The sequence below is a fragment of the Galleria mellonella genome, unplaced genomic scaffold (assembly GCF_026898425.1).
Source record: "Galleria mellonella isolate WM207_F2 unplaced genomic scaffold, CSIRO_AGI_GalMel_v1 utg64, whole genome shotgun sequence".
Lineage (NCBI taxonomy): Eukaryota > Metazoa > Arthropoda > Insecta > Lepidoptera > Pyralidae > Galleria > Galleria mellonella.
The window spans coordinates 3,093,719-3,108,424 of NW_026442133.1; the positions used below are offsets into that span (position 1 = coordinate 3,093,719).

The following is a 14,706-nucleotide window of genomic DNA, read 5'->3' on the forward strand; positions in this document are numbered from 1 at the left end:
TTCTTAGGCTACGGTAACCGCTTACCATCAGGTGAACCGTATGCTTCTTTGCTATATTAGTAGTATAAAAAAAAACATCTCCTCATACCAATTGTAAACAAATAGCATGATGATAAGGAGAGGGATCTTTCAGTGTTTTTCCACTAAAAATCTTATAAACTGAAGTACAATGGTACAATATGTAAGATTGCTGCTTGTTAACAAGTATATATAGCTAAAATCTTGAAATTTTGAGAAGAAAAACAAAAATCTCCACAGTTAATTATTTATATTACAATATAATTTATTTATGTGTATAATGTTTAACACTGTTAATATATATATATATATATATATATATATATATATATATATATATATATATATATATATATTTTATTTATTTATTAAATACAAGAAATTTACGTACATTGGACCTCGCACTAGGCGAACCTGTATCGCGGGAGTCCATATGAGATTACCAAGACACGGTGATTTACAAATATAAATTAAATTAAAATACTAAGCCGGTTTTACGAAAGCAACAAGTTAGAATGAAGTGCTTCGTATATATTTTTATATATATATTTAAATTTAGATTAGATATCTAGTTATAGTGCTTAGATAAAAATAAAAATCATATATTCTGTAATGTAATTATATCATCTTCCAACTAATCTTATAATGATTGTAATGTAGTTGTAAAATGTAATTGATAATAAACAAATTTATTATTATTATAAATTTCCGCAAATTAGTATTAGCAAAATCTATAGTATATATAGCGGATATAATATCTAATCACAAAGCAAGTGTTATCTACCTGTCTATTAAAGATGTGTAATATTCGGTATCTATAATATATTAAGCTCTTCTAAACATTGATGGCCACCCATTGCGATATCGACAATACAGTCTAATATCTATATTTATTACGAGTGGGTTCTTCTTTCCGACATTATATATTGGATAACCGATATCTAATATATCTGTTATGGGGTCAATATATGTATAGATATTGTAACTACAATATTACTATATTTTATCCACCCTTGCTATCTATCATAAAGCAAGCAGAAATTTTTGTTGGCGGTATGATTGAAAATTTAAAACGAAAAAAAAAAGCAATAAATTATCTTCTGATTATATTTACAACAATGATGATCTATTTACCTTTTTATAGTTAAAGAAAATACCGATAACCGACTCTTTGGTAGCAATTAAGACTAATATCTGGTTAAATGTTACATTCGTTCCGTAACATCAATTCCTTCTTTCGCACAGCACGCGTGTTGCAATTGTACGTATACCAACCAGTACAACGTGTGACGTCCACGTCCAAGTATAAAAAAAAAATATTTGGCAATTTGTAATGAAACAAATTTATAAGTACTTATAATACCTATAAATTATAAATAAGAATATAATTATGTACTCGTTTTATGTTATCCAATTTAAATGCTAATATCGATAGATGCAATGAAAGGACATTATATATCTGTAATCCTTAATCATAAAAACTAAGACACAAACCTATTTTAAGTAATGAAGTGTTATGCCACTGTCTTTCAAATTAAAAAATCAGTGCAAAATAAAAAGGCAAAACACTTCAGTAACTAACATAGGGGAGAGGGGAGTTATTATTCATTGCATTTGTATAGAAGAAACAGCCATTGCTTTCATAATTTATTAGTAAAAATGTATTGTGATAAGTGAAAAGTAAATAATGCATAATATAAATCATAACAAAATTAATATGGAAACAACACGGAATCCATAGTTTACTATTAATAGTAAAAAAAAGAAATCGATTCAGAATTGACAAACATACAGGTAAAATAAGAACCTCCCTGTAAATTTGCTTAAAAACGATTAATTTCTTTTTATATTAGAATTTTTTTAATTTTCATGCAAAAGACGCTAATGATCAATTACTACGTTAATTATCGTGTAAAAGAGTAAAAGAAAAAAGTAAAGTAGAAAGGAAGTATGAAAGCAATGTCAGTGATAGAAAAGTTAAGGAATAAACGCCTGTCCTGGTATGGGCATGTGATTAGCAAGGACGAAAAGCATGCTTTAAGAATGCTATTAGGTATGAATGTTGATGTATATAAGAGCAGAACAAGACTTTAGAAGACATGGAAGAACTGTGTGAAAGGTGATATGGAATCAGAATTGAAGTGAATGCGGAAATGACTGCGAATAGAGAAGAACGGAAGAGAAAGACATATCACGCTGACTCTAAATATATATAATATAGTAAATGATGTAAAAAATGCCTCTAATTATTCCATCAAAGTCTACAGTCGTGGTATGAAGTATAAAGTGAAACGTTAAGTTTTTGAATTTTGCATGAAGTGTTTTTCCAGAATAATACGAAGTTTGTTGTTAGTATTGTCATTAGAATAAATAATTCCAGTAATCCTAATTCTTATTACCATAAAATTCTTAATATGCATTCATTTATTACTTACTTATTCACCGTGCGTTTTTCAAGGCAGTTTATTCCATACACAACCACGCTTTGGAGACAACATCTAGCAGCAGTAATTTCTAACCTATACACATTATACAACATTAAAACCTTCAAGACAAAATTATTCCTCGAATATTTCTTCCTAAAAGGCCGGCTATACACATTTAATTAATCTGATACGAGTATTAACGGTTTCTATTACTAACTAATAACTGTAACTGTTTATCATAAAGTGAGCCCCATGCTCGTTTGCCCCCTGTATTAAAAAAAATTTTCAACGCATATTAATGGAGAAATGATGAAATAAATACCCCAGTTAACACTAAGATCCAACATCGGGTTTCCATCTATCCAATGTACATCTATCTATTATTGGAAACTCTCAAAATTGCAGTAACGCAGTCTTCGATATAAATGGGTCATCGCATTACCAGCGGCGCGCAGTTCTCAAATTGTTCATAACAAACTGCTCTATAATTCATCTTTACTAGACAATACTTGCGAGTATATTGCTATATAGTATTAAGTCCGCCTTTTGTATCAGACATTTTTTTTTTGTAATATGGTCAATAAATAAATATATTATATTTAAATTTTCCTACTGGTCAATATACTTGTGAATGTAAAAACTGATATCTTTGGTTAAAAATACTATACTGACTCCTATGTGTCATGTTTTATTTTTTATTTTAATAAGTTAATAAAAATCATTAAAGTTTTACTTTTTATTAAACATAAAAAAGTCGTAAACCACTAACCCAACCCTCTATGTGCTAAATCAATATCTATCTTAAATCGTTCTAATTAACTTTTTGCTGTTTTTTACCGTTAAATGTGTTCTTTATATTTAGATTATACTTACTTCGGATGCGTGGATTTCTGAAATAGGAAAATCAATTAAATAGATCACTTTTATACGGAGTATAAAGATAAAACATGCACCAGATTTTAAATTAGACCTTCAAGAATACAACTGTGAATACCGTATCCGATTTGACGCGGTAGTTTTCGCGTGATACCGGAACAAACATACAGACAGATAAAATTTCTAAACATTATTATTTTAACATCCATTAGTTATTTTATGATCTCTCATATTAATTTCTCTTAAATATCTTCATGGTATAGACATTGTTCAACTACAATTTCATTTTATCAATAATATTAAAAGTTTAACCTAGTATATACATTATACCTGTGATATAATATCCACTAGCATGTAACTAGTATTCGTTTTTACACTGTATCAACACGTCGTTCTCTTCCATTTCTGTTAAATTCCTATGAAACTTCTTCGTGGATACTGATCCACTCGTACGGGCTAGATAAATGTACGGAAGTTATTTGCAAACGTACCAATTTCTAAAGCCATTAATTTTTGCTCTTCATTCACAGATCGGTCAAAGCTTTCCTTTTAACATTTTAAAGATATTAATAATGGAAGTTACGTATTATTAGTCTTGACAGCTGTGTCGAATTGCTTTGCAACATTTAAGCAGGTATATAATACTACAATACTGTTCTAACATTAATTAATTATATTAGCGTTGATAAAGTAATATTATTTCACAGTTTTTGTTTTTTTTTTTTCTACTATATTCATTCTCCTGTCCCTCTCTATTTATTTATAAAGTTATATAAAATCAAAAGAAACATATGACAAATTAAATCATATTTTTCTTAGTGTACGTTCAAAATAGCATTATGTCTATGGCGTTATTACAAAAACATTTTTGGTCTGTAAAAAAATGTAACTTCTAATAATTACCAATTAACCGCTTCATCGTCATTTTAAAATAAAAGGGCATAAATTTTTCTTTATTTATTTTAATATTCACACACAATTATTATAAAATCTGTGCCTTTGATTGCGTAAGCGTCTTATATTCAAAATTATAGTCAAAATTTCATTCAAATTCATTGATTACTTTTTATGTGGAAGAGTGACAAATATCTATCCATCCTATAAGTAAAGCCAAATAAAATTATCAATGAGAATTCAACCTCGTACTAATTACATAAAGTTCATCCATAATTAGTGTACTAATATAAAGTATGACCGTAGTCTGTCATACGGGGATAAATCTAACAGTTGGCTGGCACTCAAGATAAACAGTCCCAAATGCCCACGCGTGTGATGGAAAGAACATTTATTTTTCTGGAGTGTGAAGAAGTTGCGATGTTCTGTTTCAAATGTATTAATTAATAATGGTAAAATATTATTATAGGTTGTCTAATGTCGAACCTTGGAAGTAATGTAGGTAGTATAAATCAATAATAAGTAAAAATTTTAGGTGACATTTCAATGAATAAGTATGGAAAAATATTTACTTTAAACGTATCATATAATGACATCTTGTGTCAAGATAATAATAAATAAATATAAATTATAATTTTTATACGAAATCTTATTATAAGTGAATTTACAAATGGTGTATAAAAATTACATAAGATACATATGAAAATTGCTTATGAATTGATATTAATAAGGGGGTTATTATGTATTTGATTGATTTATTCGTTATTGGGCCAATATTATAACTGCAATAGATATATTCATATTGTTTATACCACTCCTACTATATACTGTAATAGGAGTGTGTAATAACACAACCCTGCTACTTCGACAGGTAGAAGGAACTCCAGTTTATTTTTATAAGAACATGCATTGGAATAGTCTAACTTGTTTTCTTTATGAAGGTCTAATATATTCTATATTTAGTATCTAGGTCATCAAGATAATTAAGCATGATTTAAAAGGTTTTTAATGATATTATCATCATCATCTATAAGTGTAATGCCTATCATTGATAGGTTAAAGACGATGTTTGTTGACTTGTTTATAAATGGCCAATATATTTTATTCAATTAGGTGCTATTTTATGGGACTTATCGCTGATTGATTTATTACTACTATATGTATTTTGTTTAGTATCGCAATAATAATAATAATAATAATAATAGAATTCAATATATAACAAATTATAAATATAATGAGAGATCTGAGATAGGTATAAGAATACCTGTATTACAGGCGGTGCCGCACTTGTAATACAATAAAAAATTCAATGTAATAAATATAATTTATAGAAAGAGATATTATAATTTAATCTGGAAGTTGTGTGTGTGTGTGTGTGTGTATGTGCGCGTTCGTGTGTGTGCGTGGGTGTGTGCGCGCGCGCGCGCGTGTGTGTGTCTGTGCGTGTCTCTCGGTGTGTGTATTTGTGTTTGTACGCATTCATTTAAAAATTAAGGTAGTTAGTTATTTTCTCACATCTGTGGGATAAGTAAGGCCTCTGTAGCATCATAGTCAAGTGATACATTATTCAGTTCATTGATTTTATTATATATACTTAGAAAACAATAAAACCAATATATGACAGATTTTTCAATTGATATTATTAGATTTTTATACAACTTAGTATGGCAAGCAAACTGATGGCCCATCTGATGAAAAGTGGTAATCTCTACCTATACGTTGCTATTTCTGAGGACTACGGCTTTTTTTTTAATGAGTGATGATGGAATGGCAACACCGCCTGCGCTATCAATATACACTGGCGGGGCACTAATGAGTGATAATAGGTGAGGATAAAGCAAGTCAGTTAGCCCATTGTGATGAATTCAACAAGAATTATTCAAAATGTTTTCAGGGGGAAATACGTGAAGGTCGACCTGGTAGGGTATTTTGCTAGAAATGAGGTAGTCAAACCCAATTACTAACAATCCCTTTCCTCCCAGAACTAAGGCGTTATACCTCTGACCCCTTTCAATTCACTGCCAATTCTTGTACTCTTCGACAAAATGGTGTCATTATAAATATCTAACCGGTTTAGCCGTTTATAGCAAACTTTACACAAGTAAAATGCAATCAATTGTAAGAGGACTGGAAATATACAAGTGTTTCTCGAATAATATCAGCACCTATACAAAGTTCCACCAAAGCCGACAAAAACTACAATTAACAAATTGGATAGAATTCAATTGCGTTAATTTTACTCATAAGTAAACTTAAAAAAAAAACATACGACTATAATTCCGAATGGGGTACACGGAGATAGGTATTTATAGATTGTAGTCGTTATGGTGAAAGTAACACTCGACATGTCCACATTTCACCGAACCTAGTATTATATTATCTGTGGCCGAGTGTATTAGATCTAAACATGGCCATAATTCGATAATTTCAAATCGAATATATTCGATTTTGACATTTATAAGGCACGGACTTCGACCGCGTGACGGATATGTTTTTATTGACTGAGATATCACTTATGCTCATCCCATAATTTCATAACGATTGCTTGTACAGTTAAGACGCCCAGAGGTAACAAACACACTTCTAAAACATTTATAATATTAGAAAGGATACTAATTGACCCAGCAAACGTTGCTGTATTTCTTATCGTATTTATGATTTACACATAAGGAAATGCCGTGTGGTCCCAGCATAGATAGAGATGGTTCTTCCTTTGCTGTGAATGTCGTAAAAGGCAATTAAGGGAACTTAATAGTTGAAGGATGGGCAGATGGCAGTTGAAGCAGCGTCTCTTTTACAAACATCACTGCCTGCCAAGCGTGGCAACTGCTGGCAGAACCCTGTTTATAGGGGAGGCCTATGTCCAGCAGTGGACAGTTAACGACAAATATAATAAAATATTAGGATAAAAATATCCATCTCTAAAGTTGAAGCAACAATTACACATTTAATAAATTTTATTAAAGCCGTTGAGCATTTTCAATATCATGAATAAACATCGTGATACGGGTTTTTTATATATATTAAGATTACTTTCGTTTTTGTTTACGCCTAAAGTGTACAGCTAAATGATTGCTAGCCGCAAACCGCGACACTCCCCAAAGCTATTTCTGTGAATATAAAACTAATTTTATTGCCACCAAGTGTTACGACTTCACGAGTGACAGTGTAAGACAACAGTGTTTGAATGGTTAGGTTGAATGTCCTCTATGTATGCTAATATTTTCAGTACAATGTAAATCAATTGTAAATATCTAACAAAAATAAGGGTCTCCTCTAAATAAGTTGAAAGATTCTAGTGGGTAAGAGGAACCTCACGACTAGAGATATTCTAATGTGGTAGTCAGGTATTTATCGGCTGTTACTATTATTATGAATGTTGTGCCCGATATATACTTACAGTACATTGTAATTTAGCTTTAAATTCAATGAATATATTTCGTGCTGTCTGGAAGCATTACTAAAAAAATAATTGAGACTTAAACCAATACTTTTTGTCAACTTTCGCGTACTTTTTTGAGTTAACACAACTTTTTAAAGCTACAGTAACACTTAACATTAGAAGCTTTGATAATGTACTGTAGAATGACATGGCAGGATATTATTTTATCGTCACGGTATAATAGGAGAGCACAATGTAATCAATGTTTGCAATATACTAAGACGTTTTTAATTTTTCGCGACGATATTATAGTATGGTATGACGATATCATGGACATGCACGGTAATTTATAGCTCCACATAATTGCACATATTTTGCTCTCTATGCAAATCTAATGCCAATAAGAACATACGCCGTATTGTGTTACAGCGTCTTTTTAATACCCTTAGACATATTATTTTGCGGTATCTAGTCCCGAACTAAGCAACGCTTATAATACGAGAACTTAAATATGGTTATTCAAATACATAAACGTTTTATATAGAAAACACACAGGCCAATACAACAGACATATTTACGAATATGATTTTTGTACTGTCCGTATGTAGGGATCGAACTAGCGATCATCGAGAGGTGAGATAGTATGTTCCACCGCTGTATTAACAAAGTCGTCATATATAAAAGCCTCTCTTGTTTTATAATTGTATATAATTTTTAATAGGAGATAGTTGGTTATATAATAATATATTTGAAGTGAGACGGAAGTTTACATAAATTGAAGATGTATTAAAATTAATACAAAAAATTTAACCAAACTGTATTGGCATCAACAACTATTGGAGCGCCCAGTAATTACGTGCGAGCACGTCGACGGCACTTATTTGATGTTCTGTTAAAAAGAACAGAGTTGGCCAAGCAAACTTCCCTCTCTCTTGCGTTCAGACTACTCAATGATGCTATGAGCCAGCCAGTATTCAGAACTAAAGGTTTGTTTTTCTTGTAACTTGCTAGAATTTTATCGAGTAACGATGGAATATTTATGACATCTTTTTAAAATAGACCCCCTTATTAATAAAAATTAAAATCTACTACAAATTTATTTTAGCCATGTTAGTTTTTTGTCACTTTCTTTCAAATTGGACTTTCATATAAAAAAGAGACAAAATACTTTAATAGCTAAAATAGATTTATGAGACTTTTGACTTTTTTTTATAAATAAGGGGAATAGATTTTTATTATATTATGTATTGCTTCATCCTTATTTATTATTTAATTGCTTTTATCCTCGTGATCGGAATATATCCACTGACTAGGATATAAAGCATTCTTCTTCTCCATCCCATATAGTAATAATTGATCCAGCCGTTAAGACGTTATAAGGTAACAAACCGACAAACTCACTTTCACATTTATAATAACTAATATAATAAGGATTGTTTGCATTTTGTCTTTATTATGGTATTTATTCTTGTACTGATACTTCCCTAGATATATATATTTCCTATAATGAAAAACTGTAAAGTTCGCCCAGTTAGTTAAATAAATAAATAAATAACTTTAATTATATTATTATATTAAGCTGTGTAAGTCTCAGCATACAACAAACCACCCCTTCCCTTATCGTGGGTGGCATAATAGGGGACTAAGGGAACTTATTGTCGAAGGACAGGCAGCAGCGTTCCTCTTGAAACATCACTAAAAGCCTAACTGCGGTTGCCAACCCGCTTGCTAAGCATGGCAACTACTGGCAAAACCCCCCAATCTATGGGGAAGGCCTATGTTCAGCAGTGGACAAATAATGGCTGAAATTATGACGATAATATTACTCTATTGTTATATCATTATTGTTATTCGCCCAAACACGTGTATACGACGAGATAATTAAGAGACGACAGATCTAAACCACCAAATTTATCATCGCATTTATTTTAGTCCGTGTTCGAAATGAGATCATGTTACTTATATAAACATAATTTCGGAAAAATAAAATTTTCCAACAAGCTGAATGTTTATGAGCGAATAAACAAGTTTTGACAGACTCTGACACATAATATATACCAAGAAAATTATATAATACAGCATATACTTACGTCTACTTATTTATTAATTGTATTGATATAGTAATTTTACACTTTTCCATTAATGTGTTATTTGTTTTATTATTATGTAGTTATAATCTATTTTTGGTTTTTGGTGAGTGCATTGATAAATCTGTAAAGCTCGCCAAAAATATGTATATACGTTATAAATAAACAAATAAATAATAGCAATAATATATTTGAACACTATGTAATATCAAGTGCCTGTTTGCGTCTGTCCGTTTCTCCATTTGCTTCTTCATAATCACGCAGCGAATTTTAATACAGACTTTACAGATATTTAGATATTAATTATAATTAATATTATAAATTACAATCGTGTGAACTCTAATCAAATTAAATATCGAAAAGTTGTGAATCTATGGTTTAAAGATGATAAATAATACATACATACATATCTGTGACGCCACGACAAATAATATTCATAATAATTTAGGTTTGCATTACTTTACTGAATATATTGTGATAAATTATTGCACAGTTTGAAGTATATAATAATAAGATATATGAATAATAATTAAACGTATACCCTATTACGTCGTAAAGGTTAACTGGAAGACGTTCTTTGCCTAATGCTAAGAACATTTTCTCCATATTAAGTCATATTTTTGTACTAAAGAATAAATAGTCAGTTGTTAACGCGGAAATAAACTCTTTATATTAATAAAATTGTTCCAAAAAAAAAGAAACTTCATTTGTGGCAAAATCTGTTTTTTTTTTTTAATTTCAAAACTAAACTACTGAACCGATTTTTATAAAATTTCTATAAGACCAATTTGAAAGTATATTCTATTAGATAAAAAGAAAAAGAAATTTCCAAATCGGTTTATAACTGACGCGAACGTTTTTTTAAAGTTGGTTAAAATTAATGATAGTCGATTAGTCGGTTCGAAGCGAAAATAACACGGAAGATAAACCATAAAAATATACAACTGAATAAAATAGTTTTTTTTCATAGACGTTCAAAATAAACACATTGCGTACCTACTTACATCCATCAAATTTATAAATATATGAGTATTATTGAGTGCAGATGTTTTGTTGCAAACTCTTAAGTTGTTTTTAATAAAATTTTGCAGAGCAATAATTTACGTCATTGTCTAGGTACCTATATGTAAGCCACATTTTATCTTAATCCGTTCCTTCACATAAATAAAGGAATACTGATTGGTCTAATTCTTAGACTTTAACTAAGTAATTGAAAATTAACATTACATGGTATTTTGGTTCAACTTTCAGATCCTAATAATTAATCAATAATAATATTAATAATCTATAAATTTAATAGTTGAGGGATGGACAGCAGAGTCCTTTTTAAAACATCACTAAAGACTAACTGCGATTACCAACTTGCCTGCCAAACGTGGCACTACTGGCAAAGCCCCTCTTATAGGAGAGGCCTATGTTCAGCAGTGGACAGTTAATGGTTGATAATAATAATATAAATATATAAAACGAAATATATTTAATACACATAATAGTAAAAGAAAAACAATGTTCCTTAGAAACAACGTTTAATAAAATAATGTTAAATATTTACAAAATGACACCGTAGTCGTAGAAAAATCTTAATAAAATAGCGTTTGTTAGATATTAATTCTAATTAGATACAATAATCCAATGTTTATCACACAATCTTTGACATTGTTAAGCAGGAATTGAAATGAGAAATTTAAAATAAATAATAATCTGTCTTGTTACCTGTCAGTTTTAAATAGACAATAGTTCAAGAATGGAATAAATATAATCATTAAAAATACTGACTAACTCCGAATAAATCGGTATAGAACATCTTTGTAATTTACAGTATCACGGTGAAACATGGCATGATTTATGAGAGAACGAAATATTATCGAATACTATGCCTATTTTGAAATGCATATCACTTATGGAACAATCGAGCAATGAAAGGAGACTTTAGAATAAAATTTTCTCCTTTCCTATTTTATGACCATGCCGTACCGAGCTACGATAAATTATAAAAGCGCCCATTGGTCTCAGATACCTATAGGTTTTGACTGTGCATTTACATATGACGAGTGTTGCCAAAGCCACCGTGACCAGCTTGCGATGCTCCCTTATTGAAGCCCATTTGAAGGTTTAATTCCGCATTGTGTGCCCTTAGTTGCTCCTCAGTGAAAGTACGTTCATTCTTCTCAGCCATTTTCGGTCCGAGCTGAGGACCGTTGAATTCTGGATGCTTCTGAGTCTGAAATTTACGATTATAAAGTTAATAACACTTAATTGTAGTGAAAAGTATTTCAAATATGATATGAATACTTACAATTCTGCCTAATGAGTACAGGCATAGAGTCACTTGTGGGATGTTACGCCTCTCAAAGAGATCAGCTGTTTGGAAAATTTCTTCCTCTGGCACTCCGTACTTCTTAATAGCAGCTTGGAACCTGCAATGAATTATACATCATTTAGTAAACTTTCACCAATACTTCAACTTTTAAGTTTTTGGTACTGTAAATCTTGGTTTTGTTCTTTTACCTTTGAATGTTTTCCATAAGCTGGAAATTGGTTCCTTTTTCTTGAATCTTCTTTACAGATCCAGGAGCGAGCTTGTTGATTAATTTGCACAGAATTACTCCATTTTTTAAGATGTCTTCATAATCACCATTAGGTAGAGGTTCACCGAGGACCTCAAAGATCCAGGTTAGGACTTCTTGCTCTTGTTCCTTGTTTCTGGCCTGTAACAAAAGATAAAGTTTTAATATTTAATGTGATGTATAGTTTTGCATTACATTAATTCCTGTTTTAGGTTCTTAAATTGATAGTGTATGTGTTATGTTATACCACATTTTTGCCAAATTTGAAAGAATTTCATTTTTAAAGTTTCATTGTGATAAAGACTAACTCTCCAGTTAGCCCATATTAATTTTGTTATGCCTTTCGTGACAAATTCAGTATCAATTTTCATAGTAGTAATTGACGGGAATAAAAACAAGAACACATATTTGATTATCAGCGATATTTTTTTAATTCACACGTCACTAATCATGTGGAACGTTAATAATAGTCCAACATAGACCAGCTAGCATTAAGATAGAGTTTTCCACATTCTATCGGATGTTATAAAAAATCTAAACACATGCAACTTTTGAACGACGGCCATAAAACATCAGTTCCAGTGCCAAGTCGTTTGATGGGTGTACAGACTGATTCCAGCATCCGAAAATAACGTTCCGTAACTGTTAGTGCTATCATAATGTAGTTTCTGGAAAACTTTGAACGATTGAGTCGGAGCAGCTGCGCGCGCGCCTAATCTCGACGAATGACGTCAAACTTGTTTGTCTAGTTGACATTTCACGATCCCGATAAATTAGTATGAAGTGAAAAGCGCTATCCATTCAATAAATAAAAGCGTTAAACCTTTTAAATATAGTTAAAATAAATTTAATGTTAAATTAGTAATTTCATATAAGTATTAGTTTCTAGAAGAAATGTTACGCAAAAATCAATCTTACGTACAGGCATTTTAATGGAGATACGATGAAAGTTTTCAGAATTCACAAGACAGCTGGACGAGTTTTCGCGACGGGTTCGAAGAATGAACTGGTCGGTTGTTCTGCCCGCCCGCCCAGCGGCTACACCGCGGGGGCGGGCGGCGTCACGCATTTATTTTGTATCAAGTGTAAACATAATATTGTATAATATGGCGTCATTATTATAAACAACATACGTACGTACGCTATACAATTTCAAAACATCGACCATAACTGTCTAGGAACAGATCAAGTTCCACCATGTCAATATTATTTACTTACTGATAATATTACTGATCAATTAAATAAAAGAAATATTAGATACAAATCTAAAAGAATTTCACGCATAATTCCGGCTTTAATGGTTACTTCGTGAAGCTTTGTAACCTAAAAATTTTAATAGATAAAAAAATCCTAATTAATTTTATGAGTTTTTCTTATAATTGAATAATATTGTAAAAAAAGCACATAAATTTTGTTTTTCTATTTAAGAAAATACGCTATGTTTTAATGTGTTATTAGAAAAATTGCTATTTTTTTTTTCGTTATCATAAAAGTACCATTGCCCTTACCATTATACATACTATCACGAATCGACTACGAAGAATCCAGTCTATGTCTAAATATTTTTAAAGATTTTAAGACTTTTTATGAATGATAATGGAATGATAACTGTCTGCTTTATCAGTAATTCAGTATATGCTAACTGGGTTCCAGTAAATGATGATAGGTGAAGATGAAGCCAGGTCAGTTTATTTATTCATTTAAGAATAAATTGCTCACGTCATTTACAGTTTCCTAAAACATGAAACGAGCCATAGTATTATGTTACAAACTTAAAAAAAACTCAGTCCATCGTGACTATAATTTCACAAAGGTAGCGCGTGGAGGTCGACCTGATTGGACAGAGAGATTAATGCTGAGAGTTCCTTCTTCTTAAAATTGTTTCAAAATATCTCACATATTTAGGAAGATATATTTAAATGGTTGTCTATTTGTGAGCTCTCGATGTTTAGACCGCTCCGCTATATTTGCATCAAAATTGGACTAATTTTCGTGTCGTTAACATCCGGAAATGACTAGTTAACATATGTATTCTAAGAAATTGTATGGATGAAAAAATAAAAATAGTTTTATTGGCGAATGAGATTTCCGTTTTCATTTCGTAAGTAAAAAGTGTTTTTTGAATAAGTGTATATGTATGAGGTCGCCACTCACCTTTCTTCCACATCGGTTGTCGGTTCTTCAAGCTATGTGATCAACCCATTGCCACTTCAGCTTGCTTTGGTTTATATCGGTGACTTTGATTCTTTTGCAAATATCTTTATTTCGGATTCTGTCACGCAAAGAAACTTCAAACATAGCCCTCCATAGCTAAGGGGAAAGGGACTGTTAGTTATGCGGATTACCAGTCCAATTGCTAGCAATATCTTAATAAATACCTTGTCAGATCGACCTCCACATGGTCCCCCTGGAAACCATGGTGCTAAATTTCAGGTGTTAGCCCATCGTGATGGATG

The 14,706-nt window shown here is 31.0% G+C and overlaps 2 protein-coding genes across 2 annotated transcripts in view; one reads left to right on the forward strand and one right to left on the reverse strand.

Annotated features, from left to right (window-relative positions):
- The window catches only part of LOC113512558 (muscle-specific protein 20-like), a 37,573-nt gene that overhangs the window by 7,940 nt on the left and 14,927 nt on the right, over positions 1 to 14,706 (forward strand). The window lies entirely within an intron of this gene.
- Positions 11,193 to 13,330, reverse strand: LOC113512446 (muscle-specific protein 20). Its single transcript, XM_026896336.3, has 4 exons — positions 13,173 to 13,330; positions 12,192 to 12,391; positions 11,980 to 12,100; positions 11,193 to 11,904 (listed from the first exon to the last, which is right to left on the reverse strand). Exons 1-4 carry the CDS (start codon positions 13,317 to 13,319, stop codon positions 11,722 to 11,724), a joined length of 651 nt encoding a protein of 216 aa, XP_026752137.2. The 5' UTR covers positions 13,320 to 13,330; the 3' UTR covers positions 11,193 to 11,721.